This window comes from Talaromyces rugulosus, chromosome II (assembly GCF_013368755.1).
Source record: "Talaromyces rugulosus chromosome II, complete sequence".
Taxonomy (NCBI): Eukaryota; Fungi; Ascomycota; class Eurotiomycetes; order Eurotiales; family Trichocomaceae; genus Talaromyces; species Talaromyces rugulosus.
This window is the reverse complement of record NC_049562.1, coordinates 3,400,642-3,420,168: the sequence shown is the minus strand read 5'-3', so window position 1 is coordinate 3,420,168 and position 19,527 is coordinate 3,400,642. Positions and strand designations below refer to the sequence as shown.

Below are 19,527 nucleotides of genomic sequence, written 5' to 3'. Positions count from 1 at the left end.
AGCGGTTCCTACAGGATGAGCTCTTCGAGAAGCAAAAGGAAGGGAATCGTAAATGAGCAAATTACGCACAGAAATTAAAATGCAGTAAGCATCCTCGAGGATCGCGCTAGGCGCCGACGGCCACGGCTCCCCGGCCTGTCGGAACGCGCCATGGCTGAGCCGGGCCTAGATCTTATTGTGATTATCGTCCGTCTCTCTTCTTTTGAATCTGATTCTTCTTCTCGCCATCGTTTTCTCTGTCTCTCGTTGTCTTCTCTCCATCTTCTCTCCTTCTCATCTTCTCATCTCTCCGTCTCTTCGTCCGTCGCTGTCAATCACTCGCTCGTGACAGACTGACAGACTGACTGCGGGGCCCAATTAGGAAAGACCGGCAAGAAGGAAAGAGCTCCGAGACTGCGATTGCCTGGACAACTCTCTCTTCACACACATTCTCTCTCTCTCTCTCTCTCTCTCTCTTCAACAAAAAACATAAACACCACCAACATCTTCATCACCACTCTCTGTCCAATTTCTGTCCTGTCACTGTCTGCCAATGCAGTCCCCGCAAGAACCAGGCATCGACGCCTCTGATGGCTCGGCCTTCCCCTTGATCCTCGAGCACTGCATGCTCAACCCCGCCTCCTACGAGATCCCCCTGCGCAGCATGTACACCCTCAACTGCCAGACTCGCCCGCTGGCCCCAAACTCTGCCTTTAAGGAATCCGCCTTTGCCAGCCCCGCCATGCAGAACTCGCCCGAGCCTGTCGCCGACGCCGCCTCGCAGTTCAAGGCCCAGCTGATCTCGCACATTGCCAAGTCACCCCACCAGCTCTCGCTGCCCGTCGGCTTCATGGTCAACTTTGTGCGCCGTGTGTTTGCCGCCAACCTGGAGATTGTCGATTTCCCCCAGGCCCTCACCGCCCTGGACTATCTCAAGAACCTCGAGAGACGCCGCCACAAGGATGTCGTGGCCGCCTTCAAGAGCTTGGCCATTGATGTCAGCAACGACTCTTCGCCCTTTCTGCGCTGCAGCCCTCACCAGAAGCAGCAGCTACAGGAGAAATACCCCGGCGTTGTGCGTTGGATCGAGTCCATCGAAGACAAGGAACGCAAAGCCCATCACTACTACAAAAATGTCTGCGTCAGCTTGCGTCGCTGGGTACGTTTAATTCTCCGTCTTTCTCCTTCTATCCCGTTCATGGCTGACAAAACTGTAGACCTTGATCAACGAGATCTGGCTGGAGCCATTCAACAAGGCCAACTGTCTGGCTATGCTAAACACCCTGTTTCCTCCAGTCACCCCGCTCACTCCCACTTCCAAGGTGCCAAACGGGGAATTGAATCCTGAAGATTTGAGCCGTCAGCGCCAAGGTTTCTTCAACTACATCAAGAGCGTCGAGCGCCATGGAAAAGCCGCCATTGAAAACGTCCTCAAGTCGGGAGCCCGCCCAGGCGAGGAAACCGCATGGCCCCTGGTCCACGAGTTCTTGCAGAGGTACCTCGATGTTGCCCACGACACCATCTACGAGTGCTCGGCAATCGAGAACCGCGACTGCTTGGAGGCTGAAGTGCGCAGCAAGACTCATAAGCGCAGCGCTGATTCTGGTGTGAGCTTTGCCTCGGTCGACGATTCGCTCTCTACTGCCAGTCGTGCTGTCACCCCCAGTGACAAGTCTCGTTCTCCTACCCCCGACTCCAAAAACAGCAAATCCACCTTGGAGAAAATCAACCATCAACTGCGCAAAATCCGTTCGCGTCCAGACGGCAAGGATTTTGGAAAACCAAAGTCGCTCACCAAGAAAAAGTCCTTCACGGCTCTCATCGGTGGACGCTCTGCTAGCAGCTCCAGTGACGAAACCCCCTTTGACGTCGACGAGTTCAAGCGCCAGCGCATGATCTGGGAAGCCAACGAGAGAAAGCGCGCCAAAGCTGCAGACGCCGAGAAAAGCGTCTTTGAAAAGTGATTTTATTACCCCCTCGTTTGACTTTGATGATGAAATGAATGAACAAATGAAAATCTATCGACTTAGCGTTCGACGTATGTGCGGAGCAGCATACTGCATTGGAATTGGGGAGAAATGGAGTTCTGCGAGTTCTATCTTTAGTTTAGCTTTGAGTGGTGTTTACGGTGTTTACCAAGGTTATCAGGCGCAGAAAATTCGGCCTTTTTTATTATTTGAGGTAGCTACTGGATGTACGAGAAAGATCTGGTAGACTGCTGGTCTCTGCCAGCTCGTAATACTATTGTGTTAATTTGACTGATTTTAAATAATAACATTGTAGATATTATTGAGTATTTTCAATATTCACTATCATAGGTAGCTCCGGCCAATCGGAGGCGGAGCTTGGCGCGGAGGTTATCGATAGGTGTCCAGTGCTTCTTTCTTCAACTCAGCACCTCCCTCTTTATACCCTCTTTATACTAAATCACTTTTGGGACGTCCTTTCGTCTCGTCTTTTTATTATCGAAGCAGCAACATGAACTGTCTGCCTGCCCGAGGCACGTGAAGTAGTCAATAGATCACCTCAGATCAGTGACATACAACAACAAGCTCAAGCGTGGATGATCTCTCAAAATGAAGCCCACCGCAGCATCCAGCCTGGCCGCAAGCTTGTTGCTGCTGCTTCGTCTTCCTTACGGTGCCATTGCAGGTCCTTCTGTCAATGTTGCCCTGCAAGCTTCGTTTGATGCAGGACCATACCTGGTAGAGCTGCTGTACGCCCCTCATCACCCTCCCCTCGTGTTAACTCGAAGAGTATATTCTGATTCCGTTTGATTGTACAGAGAAACAGCCGCCGAAGAAAACTCAACCGCATATTTCCCTCTCCTTGACCGGATCGCCCAAGGCGCCTTTGAAAGCGCCACCACAGAACAGGACCTGTACCACCGGTTCCTGCAGGTCCTCCGCGACGACGGCCATCTCGCCGACGCAGAGAGTCTGGATTCGTTCAAGCTCGCGCTCTCGATTCGGTCTGCCGCGCCTCGTATTCAGGCTCATTATCAGTATTACGACTCCTCGGTACAGTCTACGTTGGCTGCTGCCCAGGACGCTGCGTGTCCCGTATGGGTTCATCTGGATGGGAAGCAGTACTGCTCGCCGACGTTGGAGCGGGCGCAACAGGGTGTCGACGGGGATAGGTTGGTTTCTCTCTCTTTCTTTGGTTATTTCTTTTAGGTCTATATAATTTTTAGAATGGCATGCTGATCTGTTGAGTGAAGCGACCCCAGAGAGCTACCCTTTGACCGGACTTTCGGTGACCCATTGGCAACTCCGGCTGTGCTTTACGCAGATGTCTCCTCGCCAATTTTTGGTGAATATCACCGCACGCTACAAGCGCTTGCAAAGGATGGCGAGGTTGCGTATCGAGTCCGATACCGCTCTATTCAGAACCACGACACCCCCGCTCGGCCTCTATTCATGAACGGGTACGGAGTCGAATTGACCCTCAAAAGAACGGATTATATCGTCATTGATGACCGACAAGACGAAGACGACAAAAAAGGCACCGCCCAGAAAACAAAAGCGAAAGCGGAGAACCTTGAAGACGAGTCCCCCGCAGACCTGACACCTTTGTCCTCGTCCGAGGTCCTTACGCTGGGAACCAGTACCGCCGGGTTCGTTTTGGACAGCCAGGACCCATTTACTACACTGGTCAAGCTGTCCCAAGATTTCCCGAAACATTCTGCCGCTGTAGCGGCTTATAACACGTCGGACGAGTTTTTCGTAGAATATGCAAAGAACCGACAGGCCGGACTGCCCAGCGCACGCAACATTATGTGGATCAACGGACAGCAGATCGATACTCGACAGGTTGATTCGTACTCCTTGCTAGAACATCTGCGACGCGAGAGAAAACTGATTGGCGAATTCAAAAAGCTCGGCCTGGCTGGATCCGAGGCGGTCGATCTGTTATCCCATTCATCGCTGACAGAAGTAAAAGTTGGCAGTGACGTGCAGCGCTACGACTGGCGAGACGAGGCCGAGGAAGGCGGCGTGCTGATTTGGATGAATAATATCGAAAAGGACAAGCGATACGGAAGTTTTCCGTCGAATCTTCAAACTGTGAGTTTTGCCTTGGAAGTACTTGCGGAGAAGACTAGGAACTAAATGTTTATAGCTCCTTCAACCTACGTATCCCGGCCAGCTTCCACCTGTCCGCCGGGACGTTCATAATGTGATTGTTCCGGTGGATCTGGCGAATGAGGAGGATGTTGGCTTTATTGTCCAATATCTCTACACCTTTGTCAAACGCTTGATTCCAGTCCGGTTTGGACTTGTGCCAATCCTGCACACAGAAGAGTCTAAAGCTCAGGCCAAAATTGCCCACCATCTACAGCAAACATATGGCCTGGCTTCGTTGTTGAAGTATTTGGAAGAGGTATTTATTCCGCCTCCTCTCTCACATACCTGGCATGATTGCTAATTCTGTAGACTGCATCAACCGGCAAACCTGCCAAAGCCGATAAAAAGCTATTTGCTGCCGCCATTGCAGACCGCACGCTTCGCCCAGAACAACAGAGCCTATCATTCGACGAGGTCCTTGAGTCCCAAGACCTCGAAGATGTCATCACCAAAACCGCAAAGTATCTGAGACGTCTCGATCTCAAAGGCCCCTCGCCGCCCACACTCGTCAATGGTATCGCCATGACTCGTACAGAAACCTACCTACAATCATTGCCCGTGCAGCTCGGAAGGGATATCCAGCTGATCCAACAAGCGCTCATCCAAGGCGCATTTGATGACGACAGTTGGGTCGCGGGGACGTTCTTGCTTGAGGCGGCCCAAAGCCGTAACGAGTGGATTGTTCCCGAGGATGATAGTGAAATTCGCATGCTGAATATGCTGGATATTGCAAGTGCTCACAACGATTTTGACGAGATTCTTCGTCTTCCTTCGGATAAGACGCATACTACGAATAATGTTCAGTTGGTTGTGGTTGGAGATTTTAATACCGACTATGGACTTGCCCTGCTTGCTTCTGCGCTCAAGTTCCGTCAGTTGCATCTGGAGGCTGAAGTCATTCCCCTGCATACATCAGATGCACAGGACAGCACGGCGGGTGTTTCCTCCAAGCTCTACGAGCTTCTACGCCAGGCGAAACAGCCCGAGGTGGCAGATATTCTTCTTCACATACAGTCTGCCGATGTTGGTACAACAAACTCTCAAGAAGAGCAAGAATACTGGACACGCGCCCAGAAACTGGTTAAAAGCCTTGGTTTCGCCCCCGGCGCGTCTGGTGTCGTGATGAACGGCAGAGTGATTGGTCCTCTTCCGTCGTCTGTCGAATTCGGCGAGGCGGAATTCGAGAACTTGTATGACTATGAATTGTCGCGGAGGCTTGGACCGGTCACAGAGGCATTGGAGGATCTTGGTATTGCGTCTAAGGTGGCTGGTCCGTTGGCCTTTGCCAAGTTGACTTCTCTCCTGGCATTATCGAATACGCCCGACGTCCCCGAGGGCATTTTTGAAAGCAAGCCAAAGTATCGGCTGGATGTGTGGAATAGATGGAACAGCACTCACTCCGGCATCACCGTTGAGTCGCAAGAAGACGCATCCATCAACATCGTGGCTGCTATCGACCCTACTTCAGAGTTATCCCAACGATGGGTCCCGATTTTGAAGACGCTGTCTCAACTGGCTGGCGTCAAGGTCAAGATCTTCCTTACTCCGGTGACTCAACTGCAAGAGCTCCCCATCAAGCGCTTCTATCGCCACGTGCTTGCGCCAGAACCCTTGTTTGACGAGAACGGGGCACTACTACGGCCAGAGGCATCCTTTAGAGGCCTGCCCCAAGAAGCTCTGTTGACTCTGGGCATGGACGTGGCGCCCTCGTGGCTCGTCGCGCCCAAGGAATCCTCGCACGATCTTGACAACATCAAACTCGGCGCGCTCAAGGACGACGCAGATGTGGATGCAATTTATCAGTTGGAACACATCTTGATCGAGGGCCACTCCACGGACACAACGCTCAAGATACCGCCGCGCGGTGTCCAACTACTGCTAGAAAGCGAGCGTGGCTCTTTCTTCGCTGATACGATCGTCATGGACAATCTGGGCTATTTCCAATTCAAAGCACAGCCGGGCTTTTGGAAGATTGAATTGAAGGAAGGCCGCAGCCAGAGCATTTTCAAGCTGGACAGCGTCGGCGCCAATGGCCGTAATGTGCGCGCGGGAGACGATGATGATGATGGCAATAACGAAGTCGCGCTGCTGTCGTTCCAGGGCAAAACGCTCTTCCCTCGACTTTCGCGCAACGCTGGCAAGGAGGACGAAGATGTCCTCGAGACCGGTCCTCGACCGGGATCCCCCATGGACTATGTTTCTAAGGGCATCAACTTTGCGCAGGGCGTGCTGGGCGTCAAGAGCAGTAGCCAGAGTGTAACGGCCGAGAGACATGCCGAAATCAACATCTTTTCTGTCGCTAGCGGCCACTTGTACGAGCGCATGCTGAATATCATGATGGTATCCGTGATGAAAAACACCAAGCACACGGTCAAGTTTTGGTTTATTGAGCAGTTCTTGTCCCCCTCGTTCAAGAGTTTCTTGCCTTCTTTGGCTGCTGAATACGGCTTTTCGTACGAGATGGTCACGTACAAATGGCCACACTGGCTGCGCGGCCAGCGCGAGAAACAACGCGAGATTTGGGGTTACAAGATTTTGTTCTTGGACGTGCTCTTTCCGCTCTCGCTCGACAAGGTCATTTTCGTTGATGCTGACCAGATTGTACGTACGGACATGTACGATCTAGTCACGCTCGATCTCGAAGGTGCGCCCTATGGCTTCACACCCATGTGCGACTCGCGCACGGAAATGGAGGGATTCCGGTTTTGGAAACAGGGGTATTGGAAAACATACCTCAAGGAACTGCCCTACCACATTTCTGCGCTGTACGTTGTTGATCTCCAGCGTTTCCGTGAGGTTGCCGCGGGTGACCGGCTGCGAGGGCAGTACCACGCACTCTCGGCCGATCCACAGTCCTTGAGCAATCTGGATCAGGATCTGCCGAATCATTTGCAGACCATGATCCCGATCAAGAGTCTGCCGCAGGAATGGCTGTGGTGTGAGACGTGGTGCTCGGACGAATCCCTGGCGCAGGCACGCACGATTGATTTGTGTAATAACCCCATGACCAAGGAGCCGAAACTGGACCGGGCGAGGAGACAGGTGCCCGAGTGGACGGTTTATGATGATGAGATTGCGGCGCTGGCGAAGAGGGTTGCCCTGGGGGGTTTTGGTGAAGATGACGTGAAGGTTGAGGAGCAGCCTAGAAAAGACGAGCTATAATATATAATACAACAGCATTCAAATGTTGTTTAGTGTTGCAATACAATACAGATTTAGACTACAGAGTTACAATTCATATATTTCAAAGAAACAAAGAAAGTAATGATAAAACATATTGATACAACTACACCACAACATGTTGTTTGATTTTTGAATATTATGTCTAGCTACTCTCCTGAGTACTCTCCCGTTTGATGGACGCTTCACGACTCTCTCGCATAGCTCGCTTTTGGGCTCGTCGAGCCCTTTTACGCTCAGCCTTTGCGGCGGCTTTTGCGGCGGCTTTTTGCTCGGCTTTTTCGGCTTTGCTGCGTTTGTGCTTTTTAGGGGCTGGGGTGGATTGTGTTGTTTGTGTTTCTTCTTTTGGGCTGGGTGAGGCGGTGTTGTTGTTGTTGTCGTCACTTTCATTATCGTTCCCAGGCTCTGGACTAGGCTCTGGATTTGGCGAGGGGTGGTGGTTATTAGCAGACTCGCTGTCCCTGTCTGGCTCTGGTTCTGGCTGTGGTTCTGGTTCTTGGGTACTGATATCCTCTTCATCTTCATCTCCAGCAAAAGTCTGCGGCGGCAAACGTCCCAACGCAGACAGATTGTCATCGTCAGAACCATCGTCAGAACCATCGTCAGAACCATCGTGCTCCTCCTCCTCATCAGAATTCACATAATCCAAGCTCAACTTCTTCTTCCGCGACGTGCGCGGCACCGACTTTGACCGAGACCGCTGCGATCGCGGTACTGAGAAATCATAGACCTCTAAATACGTCGCATCCTCAATGCCCGTCTGGCGCGCATCTATCACTCTACTCCTAACTTTGCGCCATTTATCCGCGCACTGCTGACGCGAGCGCGTATTCCCAAAGAAATCGCTAACAGCGCCCCAGCTAATGTATTTGTCGTCCATTTCGTAAATATCTTTACCGACATTGAGTTTTTTCTCCGCGGCGAGAAAACTTCGGCTCTTTTCGATGACTTCAACCAGCTTTTCGACTTCTTCTTTACTCCAGGATCCGCCGCGCATGGTGGAGCGGTGCTCGACTTTGTTTTTCCAGCGTTGGACAACGTCGTCGTGCGTTCGTTCCATTTCGCTGGCGACGATGCTCCATTTGGGTCCGTGGATTTGGTGGAGACGTTGGAGCTCGTTGTCGTCGGCGGGCGTCCACTGGTGTGGTTTGCGGCCTGCTTGGAAATGGCGGCGCATGAACCGCCTGATGGACCGGCGGTCGCGACGGGGCAGACGCAGGTATATCGAGTTCCAGAATTCGTTGTACGATATGTGGCTCAGGTTTCGTTTGAAGAGGTCCACTCGGTCCTTGCTGGATGCTTGGATGCATTGGTCAAAGGTCTCGTAGTCAATCACGTTTTCCAGGCAAAACTCCGTCTTGTATTTTTCAAGCGTTTTGATTTCCTGTGGACTGAACCAGCCGGTCTTTTTCTCGTTTGTTTCGCTAACGTGTCCCGGTTGGAATGTTTGTTCGGGCAGAGTTAGTCGCGCTTCCAGTGTTCGTTGCGATATCTTTTTGTTGGGGTTCCTTTGTCTTGGAGTTGATCGCGATTGCTGCGTTGGAGGCGGATTCGGCGGAGCTGCTGCTGCTGCTGCTGCTACTGCTCCTTGAGCTTTCTTTTTCTTCATCGGTGGCGGCTGCGATTCCTGTTCCTGTTCCTGTCCCTCTTCGTGTTCCTGTTCTTGGCGACCTGGTAATGCAGCACCTGTATCGGGCTCTCTGTTTTCCTTGCCAGATAACGATGCTCCTACATCCCCATTCTCCTTGTCGGCACGCCGCCGCTTCGCAGAGCCAACTTTATCCTGCGCCGTGGACAAATTCAGGGGCCGCGCTGCAGACGGAGTCCCTTCTGGCGAAGCTGCTCTTTTCCGTTTTGAATACGTGCGAGGAGTCTTTTTGGCGGGTTTCGCGGGGGTTTCATACTTGAGAGCTGCTGCTGCTGTTGGTGTGCTGGGTTAGAGCAGTGAAACGCGAGAGGAACAAGGCCGTCACTTACTAGCATCTATGTCCTCCTCCATCTGCACCTGAGACGAAGCGCTTCCCATTGTGGGCATTTAAAGAGAGGAAATTTTGATGTTGCGTGATGCAGGGCTAACCCCCGTGAACGGACGTGGCGATCAATTAGAGTTGGGCAAGATGTCGACAGTCGCGGTGTGGCAGAAATAAAATTGTAGCGCGGAAGTCGGGACCCACAATTCATTCATATAGGACTACATTGAACTATATAATAATTCAATTTGCATATCCATACTTATTTAAGAGCTTTATTATAGGATCAATTGATATATGTATAATCGTAAGCTAAACATCAATTTTCAACTCTCGTAATATCCGCGAAACCAGCTTCCTCTGCTCTGCTGCAGTCAGATTATGCCGCCGATCCAATTCCTGCAGGCATTGCCCAAGAGCAATGGTAACCCGAACGCCAATCTCGCTGTTGCTAGAGCAATCCACCCAGACTCTGCCATTCCTGCCCACAGCAATTTCGAACCCTCCTTTGCTTTCCAGCTTTTTGCCCAGTTCCTCCAGCACCACCACTGACGCTGCCTCACCCGCCTTCATCAACCGCGCAGCTAATCCAGTAGAAACGTCAAACACCATACCCCCCGTCAACGGACCCAGCCCACCAGGCTCAGCTTTCCCTGTCGCCGGGTTGACGCAGGTCAGCTCGACTTCTGTGCCAGCGCCAACACCCACCGAGAGCACACGCGCATAGACGAGGTCGCCCTGTTTGAGGTTTGGTCGGGTTTTCTTTGAGGCCCCTTCAAACGCCAACTGACCCAGAACAGCAAACGGCGCATGCGGCGAGATGATGCAATGATGGAAATCCTGCGATGAGCGGTGCACTTGGGCAATAACCAGGTCGTTGACGGTGGGTATGTAGCGTCGATTGGGAAACGTTTGGATTGTGACGGTGTTGCGTTTGGCGTCTGTTGACAGCAGGCCTGCCTGTGTGGCGACGATTTGATGAGAATTTGATGATGACGAAGCTTTTGGGTTGTGTGATTTGTATAGTAAACGTGCACCAGATCCCAGTCTCAGTGGGTTTGAGGTTGTCGAGGGGAGCGCATCGGAGGGGACCTGGTCGCCAGGAAGCAGGATGGATGGTTTGCTCATTGTGACCATTCCCGGTGGTGTTTTAGCTTGGTTGAAGCGTCTATTGAATAACGGTAGGGTGGAAATTGTGATATAAACGATATCGTCGACGCAATGTTCGAGAACGTGAGCTGTCTTGCTGGTGAGGGCAACTGGAAGGAAGAAATAATCGCCCTTATCGATAAGGATCACGTGGTCTCCATACAAATTGAATTGTTAACATGTGCGCATTCCAACACGATATACACTGTATAGACTTAGTACATAGTAGTAGTATTTTATCAAAGGTAAAAATGAAAAATTTCAACTGTTTGCTTATTTTATAAGTCACCATCAATTGATGCTTGCTGTCTTTGTGTGTAACGAAGGCTAGCCAATGTGTCCCAATGTCCTAGGTGGAATGCGATACAAGCATTTTATTTTAGTAAAAAAAATTAAAAATCGAACTTTTACAAATGATATTAAAAAAAGGAGCAAAATCACGTTCATCATGAATATTATTCATATGCTGATGTTGCAACCAGCCACAGCTCTATCGATAAGCCCGCCACAGGTACAAAAAAATATTCAAAAGTTTTCCCGCAGGCTAAACGGTAGTCCTGGAACCCACCCCGCTCTTTTTAATCTTTCTTTTCCTCGCAAGTGTCGTGGCTAGAACAGCCTCATCTTTTCCGGAATTTTTTCCCTGCAGACCCAGCAGTCATATCTTTGACCCTCAATCGCTAGAAAAATACAAACAAAATGAGTGAAGAAACTGCTGCAGGCGAGCGGTTTGCCATTGGTATTGCCTTTGGCAACTCCAGCAGCTCCATCGCTTTTACCAACCCTGTAAGTTTTATCGTCTGCGTACAAGATGTCTAGGATCGAAAGAGAGACAAAAATTCTAATCTTATCTTTCATCTGACCAGGACGGAAAAGCCGAAGTCATTGCCAACGAAGAAGGAGGTGAGGAGAACTGAAAAAAAATCCTTGCGCGCCTGGCTAATCGCACCTCAGACCGTCAAATTCCGACAATCCTCTCCTACGTCGACAAAGAAGAATTCCATGGAACACAAGCCAAGGCACAGCTTATCCGGAACTCCAAGAACACTGTCGCCTACTTCCGGGACTATCTCGGCAAGGAGTGAGTGTTGTCGATGCGCATATGCACACAAAAGAAAATACTAATATGGCACAGTTTCAAGTCGATAGATCCTACTCCCTCCCACCAGTCGGCACACCCCCAGCAGAGCGATTCTACCGTGACCTTCTCGATCCACGACACCAGCAATGAAACCCCAAGCACCGTCTCCGTCTCTGAAATCACAACCCGTCACCTGCGTCGCTTGAAGCAGTCTGCGTCGGACTTTTTGGGAAAGACCGTCAACGCCGCTGTGATCACCGTACCCACCAACTTCGCCGACTCCCAGCGCGAAGCCTTGGTTGCCGCTGCCAAGGATGCCGACATTGAAGTGCTGCAATTGATTCACGAGCCCGCCGCGGCCTTGGTGGCTTATGATGCCAGACCCGAGGCTGATGTCAAAGACAAGCTCGTTGTGGTCGCTGACCTCGGTGGTATCCGATCCGATGTGGCCGTCGTGGCCTCTCGCGGCGGAATCTACACCATTCTGGCCACTGTCCATGACTACGAACTGGGCGGTGCCAACTTGGACCAGGTTGTCATGGATTACTTTGCCAAGGAATTCATCAAGAAGCACAAGGTCGACCCTCGCGAGGACGTCCGTGGCTTGGCCAAGTTGAAGGCGGAGTGCGAGGCCACCAAAAAGGCTCTGAGTATCGGTACCAACGCGACCCTGAGCATCGAAAGTCTCACCAACGGTATCGACTATGGCTCCAATATCAACCGGACGAGATATGAGCTTTTGGCTGCAAAGGTCTTCGCTCAATTCACTAGCTTGATTGAGTCGGCTGTGAAGAAGGCTGAGCTTGACACCCTAGACATTGACGAGGTTTGTTTCCATACCAGACCTGTATATAGAACATAAAAACTAATCTTTTTAACAGGTTATCCTGGCCGGTGGTACTTCTCACACCCCCAAGATTGCTCGTCTTGTTGAGGGCATTTTCCCCGAAACCACCCAGGTTTTCGCCCCGTCCACTCTTCCATCTGCCATCAACCCTTCTGAACTAGCTGCCCGTGGTGCCGCATACCAAGCCTCGCTGATCCAGGAGTTTGACGCCGAGGACATTGAGCAATCGATCCACCCCATGGTCACTGTGACGCCGCACCTCAGCAACGCCATCGGTGTGCAACTGGTGTCTGCCGATGCCTCTGCTGCCGACGCCGTGTTCCGCCCTCTTGTCAACGCCAACACCGCTCTTCCAGCCCGACGTGTCGCCCAGTACCTGGCTCCCAAGGACGGCGGCGATGTCCTCGTCCGCATCACCGAAGGCACGCGTGAAATCAAGGTCACCAAGCCCGAGCCCAAGGCCAAAAAGGAAGTCGACGAAGACGAAGAAGACTCGGACATTGACTCGGACGAAGACGAGGAAGAGGAAGACATTCGTGAAATCGTGTGGAAAGCCACCAAGACCATCGCCGAAGTCGCCGTCAAGGGTGTCAAGGCCGGCGGCAAAGTCGAGGTCACTATCAACATCAACTCGGATCTCGGTGCTCAAATCACTGCTCGAGAAGTTGGTGGAAAGGGCGGCGTGCGACTTGCTGTGGAATCCCAACCTAATGGTTCCGCTTAGAAGAAAACAAGTCCATGCGATTCACGAAAGTTTCTTGTTTTTGATAGATTTTTTTTTTTATATTTATTTTCCTTTATGACTTTTGTTTTCAAGACTACTCGGCATAAAAGTGATATGATGCATAGATACGCCGTGAAATAATTGTATGTACTGTTTGGACGAAGCGCATGGACTAGATTAGATGGAAATATGCATATTCAACCAACAGTAAATGTTTTTTTAAAAAAGAGTGTAGTTATAAAACTTTTTCATTGTTTAATTATAATCCAGCAAGTCAATTAGTGTACAAATATGTAGCGACTCGTAGTAGTATAAGACATCTGGTAATTATCAATAGTTTAACATTATTGAACTGAGGAAAGCCATAAGAGTTTGGCTGCCTTCACATTTAAAGACCGAGGAGATGCTCAAGAGTTGGATCTTATTTTCAGCAGCATGTTCATTAGTAACAAGACATTAATTGGCTCATTATATTTCATTAAAAGAGTGACGGAAAGGTTTTGTTTGGTTCGTAGAAGGCGTGCAAAATATGTAAAGCGTATAGCGTAAAAAGCGAGTAGTGGTGGTGGTAGTAGTAGTAGTAGTAGTAGTAGTAGTAGTAGTAGTAGTAGTAGTAGTAGTAGTAGTAGTAGTAGTAGTAGTAGTAGTAGTGGCGGGATATTTAGATACGAATGGTTTTGGATAGATTCTAGTCGACCCATAGGTAATCCTTTGGAGCTTGACGGTTGAATCTGTTTGAGAAATTCATTCAAGCAGTATAGTTCTTGCGCTCTTCAGCAGTACTGTTGCGGAAGCTTCCTCGCGAGCGAGTGCTGGAGTGTCTCGATGCACCAAAGAATCCGCGTCGCCGGGTCTCGCGGCCGGTGTAGCCTTCTTCAGTCTTGCCTCGGGAGCCACCCACGCAGTACAGCACGGTCGAGATGGTCAGACATGCCACGGCGGTCCACATGAAGCCAAATGCTTTCTTGCCCAGGGATGCGCTCTCGCCATTGGAGTTGAAGTGGTTGCGGCCTTGGACGAAACAGGCTCTGTGGAGTCGTGGGTTAGTTGCATATGTATCATTGGAATGGGAGAGGGGGTTAAGGAACTCACGTCATCAAAGAGGTGGTGATAACTTGGAACACCCATGCGAGCCAGGTAAGGAGACTCGAGAGATAGCTTCCAATCCGAGTGCAGATGGCCACGAAACCGAGGAAGAGAGAGCAAGTCGCAAAGAAGAGCGATATGATGATGAACGGAAACATGAACCGCGACATCAGAAAGTAGTGCTTGGTTCTAAAACACAGTTTATTAGCTGAACTGAATGACAAAAAAAAAAAAAAAAAACACTCTCTACATACCCAATGAATTCAGCAGGAACATTGGAATCAGTGCCAAAGTTGCGCGAGTTTGGAGGGTCAAAGGGAAAGCAAGGGTGCGAAGAACCACACTGGCTCTTCCCATTTTGCACGCTACACAGGTTCCAAAAGGTCCATCGCGAGGCAGGCGGGGCACCGGGGATCGAAGAAGTGTCTGCCTGGAGGAAATAGATATCGTTCAGAGGCGTGTGGTTGGTAGCTCCGCCTAGCAGGGTCAAGAACATGAGCAGCATAGCTCCGGCTGTGAAGAAGAGAGCCACAAGGCTGAAGATTGGTCCTGTGGAAGTTAGAGATAATATTCATTGCAATTGAGGAAGAAGAAAAAAGGAGTGCTCACGTCCAGCTGCCATTGTGGTTGTCGATCTTGTTACTTTCAAAGTAGAGCTTGTACAATGTCAAAGCAGTGTGGTGCTTGTTGAAGAGGAAGTAAGCTGTGTGTGTGCGGGATGTGTGAGGAACACCGGAGCTCAATTGGGTGCAAAAGCGAAACGACAGGCTGGGAATAAATTGTGGCCAGAGAGTTTTTTTTTAAGTCGTGAGTTTTGCTTTCCCAAATTCTGGATTCGATCCCAAAGCCCTTGTCGATGACGTAGGCTGTGGGCGCTGTACAGGGCGCTATACCGTATGAGGGCTAGCGCGTCAACCTTAAGCCACGGTGTGAGTCTGCAAACGGACTAGTGCCGGTGACTGCCCAAGTCTATCACTTTGAGGTCACACTCCACTTTCCTCGACTCTCACAGCATCACCACGTCATTCTCCGTTCTTCTTGGACAACGTCACCTTTTTTTGAGCTTCTGCCTTGCATTTGCACAACGCAGCGTACTTACGACTCCACTTCGTCAGTCGTGCACATCATTGGACCAGGTCAGATCTATGGCAACCTGGGCGTATCCTCCATTGCCGGCGGACAAGTTGAAGGCGGAGGAAGAGGATTCCTTGGTGAGTTTACCCTTTGCGTGCGCGTATTTTGAGGCTGTATCACTGATTGTTGTAGGCCAAAGAGCTCGAGTGGCTACTGACCTCGTTCCAAGAACTGCTTGCTTCGCTGCGAGAAGGGCTGGAAGAATGCGCCGAGCTATTGGCTCCCAAAGAACCAGGGTCCACCCTGGTCCTATCATCAGTCCGATCAGAGAGCGTAAAGGGATTCGTCACTAGAGTAGGAACCCGCATCGTCAAGGGAGTATGTAACCTTTTTCTCTTTATTTGGTCAAATTTTCAATGGCTTGAGACTGATATTCAGCAAAAGGATATTCAACTTCGACTCAGCTCTCTACCGCCAACTCGTGGGGCCAACTCTACGCGTCTTACCTTTTCAAATATCCCAGGAGCCCCAGAGCTGGTGCTGGACCAGCTTGCGACAGTCCGCGACCTGGTGAATCAGAGCCTTGATGTGGTCGATGTCAGCACGTGGACTGGCAATCCACTGAATGCAAGCTTCATATCAGGCCAGCTGCACTTACTGCACGAACATATTTCAGAGGCGAAAACTGCCCTCAAGGGAAACACAGAGTCACTACATTGGTGGGAAAACAGCGCAGACGACAACGTACGTTGGCTTAGAAAACCAGACGCGTGAAGTTTAAAACAGGTCGCTAACATTTTTTTTCCAAGGTCTTTGATCCTGCTCTACCGCCCTACTTATCATTCCAGCTAGCAATCGCAGAGGCCGCTTTGGTCTTGAACCTGCGAACCCTAGAACCCACAGCTGTCGCCCAAGCCCCAACGGCTTTTACCACAGACATCTCGCTGACAGGGCTTTCACTACGAGACCGAATATTCGGACCGCGCCTGCCCACGCACGATGAATCCGGTGACACTTTTACGTGGCGCGGGGAAGAAGTCAAAGTTAAAGAAAAGATCCGCGTCGAGAGCCAGGATCCGAGTCTCATCGCGGCCATGGCCAAGCTGAGTGCGTTGGAGCATGAGGTGATGAAATGTATCAGCTCGTTGAGGATTTTTACGGGTGAAGGTGATGGCGAAAGCGACAGTATCTAGTTCATCGCGAAACGTATATATACAGACATTGTATTTTCTTGTATATGCAGCCAATAAAAACCAAGTATAAAAATACGTATTATGTAATACAATCTGACCAATCACGCAGTCGACATTTGATGCGGCTAGGCTTGGCACGTCGGCCGCAGGTCCTGTGGCGGACGGAGAAAAAAGAAGTTTCTATTGCACTCTCCAAGCCAAAAGTTTCCTCTTTGCTGGCCGAAGATTGAAGCTCCACGATGCTTTCCAGGTGTCGCCTCAGGAATTCTCGACCAAATGTACTCGGAATCCTCCAGTCGACCACGCATCGCACCTCACAGCTTCAGCGAGGAGCTCACAGATTGGGCTCAACCGTTAAAAGCTCGCAGCTCTCGTCTTTGGTTGCTCAGAGAAACAGTAAAAACCAGCATAAATTGCCCAAGGCTAGACGAACACTAGCGTCAGCCCCCGATGTCGACGTGCTGGCAGAAACTCGAAAAGCCGAGATATTTACGCTAATTGATAACATCCACCAACACGAAGACGAGCTCGCCGCTGCACTAGACAATGTGTTCTTGGGCGAGTACGACCACGTTGTGGAAATAAGGAGCTGGGACCTAGAGGACGTTTTCAGTGGATCTATTGGCCATCGCAATTATCAATCGCTGGAAGCCAAAGTTAGAGCAACCAGACAGCAATTTGGAGAGTTTCTTCCAGACGACCACCTGAACCCGGTCGAGTTGGAACTTTACAACACTCTGTATGGCGAGGCAATCAGTCCGGAGGAAGAAGTGGAGGATGTGGAAGAGCTCAAGGTGCCGGATATCATTTTAAGAGATGATGGACAGGGCGGGATTGAAGAGATCGAAGTGGAACAAGAGGTTGAAGTGGACGAAATGGATGAAGAATCGGCACATTTGGTGGATGCCGAGCCTGAAGAAAATGCCATGGAACGTGCCCAAGAAGTTGCAGATAGCCTAGGTGGTGTTTTGATGGAAAACGAAATCGAAGATGAGGACGACTATGCATCTGGGCCGAGAATCCATCCTTTGACCGCAGCCGGGAAATTTTCAACCAACCCAAGCACCGTGTTTCTCCCCAAGGACACAGTTACCAACCCCATTGCTACCATTTTGTCCGACTATCCCAACAAACATATTACCGAAGCAGCCCATAGAATATTTGGCGGGCCTCGAATGCCGCACTCTACCGTTACCACACCGCCCAACATGAAATTGCCGCAAATCCCAATACCATTATCAGTTAATCAGCATCACATGACTGAGATGGAAGCCAATACCTACCTCGCCGTTCTCTACCCCGGTATCTATGCCTCGGCTCTGAGTGTGCTTGTTGAGGTCAGGAAGCGACTGGGAAGTAAGTGGCTGCGGGATCTTATAACCCAGGAAACAGGACCACGAGTTTTGGATGCAGGAGGTGGAGGTGCCGGCATGTTGGCATGGAGAGATATAGTTCGTGCCGAGTACGAGGCCATGGTTCCTGACCACCCCAGAGATGCTCCAATACCTATGGGAAAATCAACCGTACTTGCTGGATCCAATAGTCTCCAGACGCGGGCAAGTGCAATGCTGGAAAACACAACTTTTCTACCTCGACTGCCTGACTACGTCCATATCCGTGGTGGCTCGACCCTGAACGATGAGAGAGCGCCTTCTCGCAAGATGTTTGATGTCATTATCGCACCTCACACATTGCTTGAAATCAAGGAAGACTATAGGCGGAAACAGCACGTCCAGAATCTATGGGCCCTCCTGAACCCTAATGGTGGTGTTTTGATCATGCTCGAAAAGGGCCGCCAACGAGGATTTGAAGCCATTGCCGGTGCTCGTGAAATGCTGCTAGAAAAACACATTGCCAGTCCTGGCGCAACCGAATATGACGCACTGACGGAGAGTGGAGATATGGGAAGCGTGAAGAAAGAGCCTGGCATGATCATTGCCCCCTGCACGAACCATGGCAAATGCCCCATGTACATTGTTCCTGGCCAGTCGCAAGGTCGAAGCGATTATTGCCATTTCTCGCAGCGATACATTCGGCCTGATTTCTTGCAGCGCATCTTTGGCAGCAAGCATCGCAACCACGAAGATGTCGAATTCAGCTACGTGGCTGTCCAGCGTGGAGTGGACATGCGAGAAACACAAGGTATAACTCAAGGAAAAGCCGTAACAGATACTGCATTTGAGGGCTACGAAGAGGACGCTCCTGCAGAAAATGATGCAGAAGTGACTACTACAACACCAACCGAACCCTTGACAGACCCGAATTTCAACGTTCTGTCTCTTCCACGCATGATCTTTTCGCCAATGAAACGCCGCGGACATGTCATCCTGGACGTGTGCACACCAGAAAGCAAGATTGAGCGTTGGACGGTGCCTCGCTCGTTCAGCCGACAATCATATCATGACGCACGCAAGGCTCGTTGGGGAGATCTATGGGCTCTGGGAGCCAAAACACGAATCCCGCGCCATCTCAGGCTCGGGACTGTTGAAACCCAACTCAGCAAGAAAGAAAGGATGCAGAGCAAGGCCGCCTCTAGGTTGAGTCAACTAGAGGAAGAAGGAGACGAAGACGACGAGGGCGAGGGCGAGATCGATCCGCGAGAGAAACAAGCCAACCCGGGCCTAGTAAATGCACTCAGCGAGCAAGCCGATTCCCTTGAGCAAAGGAAAAAGGGCCGAACGGTTCCAAGTTGGAAACGGTATGCAAACAAGAAGCGGATTCGCCAGGCATCCAAAAAGACCACGGATGAGGATACTGACGATTTAACTTGAAGCCTTTCTTCTCTGCATGTTATGTGTCGTATTTCGCCTGGAAAATGACTTACGACATTGGAAATATTTGTACACGGCGCTTGGATTATTACCATTTGGGGTTGATTGTGTTGCATATGTATTATATTGTATAATAGCTACTCGACTATCTGTATTATAAAATCTGATCCGACTCTGACTGAATCTTCTTTCCCTGATAAAATAATTGGCCCTGAAGCCGGAACCGCACTTGTAGTGTTTGGTTGTCCTTGAACTGGTATAAAGTCTGTCCTCGATCCTTAAAGGAGAAGATCCGGCCTTTGGACGATAATATGCCAGTGAATGAGCAGGCATATATGTCTGGAAAGCC

The 19,527-nt window shown here is 50.5% G+C and overlaps 7 protein-coding genes across 7 annotated transcripts; 4 read left to right on the top strand and 3 right to left on the bottom strand.

Annotated features, from left to right (window-relative positions):
- Nucleotides 1-532: 532 nt before the first annotated feature.
- On the top strand, nucleotides 533-1,943 carry TRUGW13939_03645 (uncharacterized protein; the record flags this gene model as incomplete). The annotated part of the gene is made up of 2 exons (XM_035486825.1): nucleotides 533-1,138; nucleotides 1,197-1,943. The coding sequence occupies 2 exons, from the start codon at nucleotides 533-535 to the stop codon at nucleotides 1,941-1,943; spliced, it is 1,353 nt and encodes a 450-aa protein (XP_035342718.1).
- A 612-nt stretch (nucleotides 1,944-2,555) lies between these two features.
- On the top strand, nucleotides 2,556-7,265 carry TRUGW13939_03644 (uncharacterized protein; the record flags this gene model as incomplete). Its single annotated transcript, XM_035486824.1, has 5 exons — nucleotides 2,556-2,695; nucleotides 2,765-3,118; nucleotides 3,200-4,043; nucleotides 4,099-4,359; nucleotides 4,413-7,265. 5 exons carry the CDS (start codon nucleotides 2,556-2,558, stop codon nucleotides 7,263-7,265), a joined length of 4,452 nt encoding a protein of 1,483 aa, XP_035342717.1.
- Nucleotides 7,266-7,428: 163 nt separating this feature from the next.
- TRUGW13939_03643 (uncharacterized protein) lies at nucleotides 7,429-9,309 on the bottom strand (the record flags this gene model as incomplete). The annotated part of the gene is made up of 2 exons (XM_035486823.1): nucleotides 7,429-9,203; nucleotides 9,261-9,309. The coding sequence occupies 2 exons, from the start codon at nucleotides 9,307-9,309 to the stop codon at nucleotides 7,429-7,431; spliced, it is 1,824 nt and encodes a 607-aa protein (XP_035342716.1).
- A 256-nt stretch (nucleotides 9,310-9,565) lies between these two features.
- TRUGW13939_03642 (uncharacterized protein) lies at nucleotides 9,566-10,381 on the bottom strand (the record flags this gene model as incomplete). The annotated part of the gene is made up of 1 exon (XM_035486822.1): nucleotides 9,566-10,381. One exon carries the CDS (start codon nucleotides 10,379-10,381, stop codon nucleotides 9,566-9,568), a length of 816 nt encoding a protein of 271 aa, XP_035342715.1.
- A 720-nt stretch (nucleotides 10,382-11,101) lies between these two features.
- TRUGW13939_03641 (uncharacterized protein) lies at nucleotides 11,102-13,054 on the top strand (the record flags this gene model as incomplete). The annotated part of the gene is made up of 5 exons (XM_035486821.1): nucleotides 11,102-11,188; nucleotides 11,269-11,305; nucleotides 11,357-11,483; nucleotides 11,538-12,309; nucleotides 12,365-13,054. The coding sequence occupies 5 exons, from the start codon at nucleotides 11,102-11,104 to the stop codon at nucleotides 13,052-13,054; spliced, it is 1,713 nt and encodes a 570-aa protein (XP_035342714.1).
- Nucleotides 13,055-13,802: 748 nt separating this feature from the next.
- Nucleotides 13,803-14,762, bottom strand: TRUGW13939_03640 (uncharacterized protein; the record flags this gene model as incomplete). Its single annotated transcript, XM_035486820.1, has 4 exons — nucleotides 13,803-14,082; nucleotides 14,147-14,329; nucleotides 14,395-14,689; nucleotides 14,750-14,762. 4 exons carry the CDS (start codon nucleotides 14,760-14,762, stop codon nucleotides 13,803-13,805), a joined length of 771 nt encoding a protein of 256 aa, XP_035342713.1.
- Nucleotides 14,763-15,285: 523 nt separating this feature from the next.
- Nucleotides 15,286-19,178, top strand: TRUGW13939_03639 (uncharacterized protein; the record flags this gene model as incomplete). Its single annotated transcript, XM_035486819.1, has 5 exons — nucleotides 15,286-15,351; nucleotides 15,407-15,592; nucleotides 15,653-15,958; nucleotides 16,024-16,406; nucleotides 16,640-19,178. The coding sequence occupies 5 exons, from the start codon at nucleotides 15,286-15,288 to the stop codon at nucleotides 19,176-19,178; spliced, it is 3,480 nt and encodes a 1,159-aa protein (XP_035342712.1).
- Between the last annotated feature and the right edge of the window lie 349 nt (nucleotides 19,179-19,527).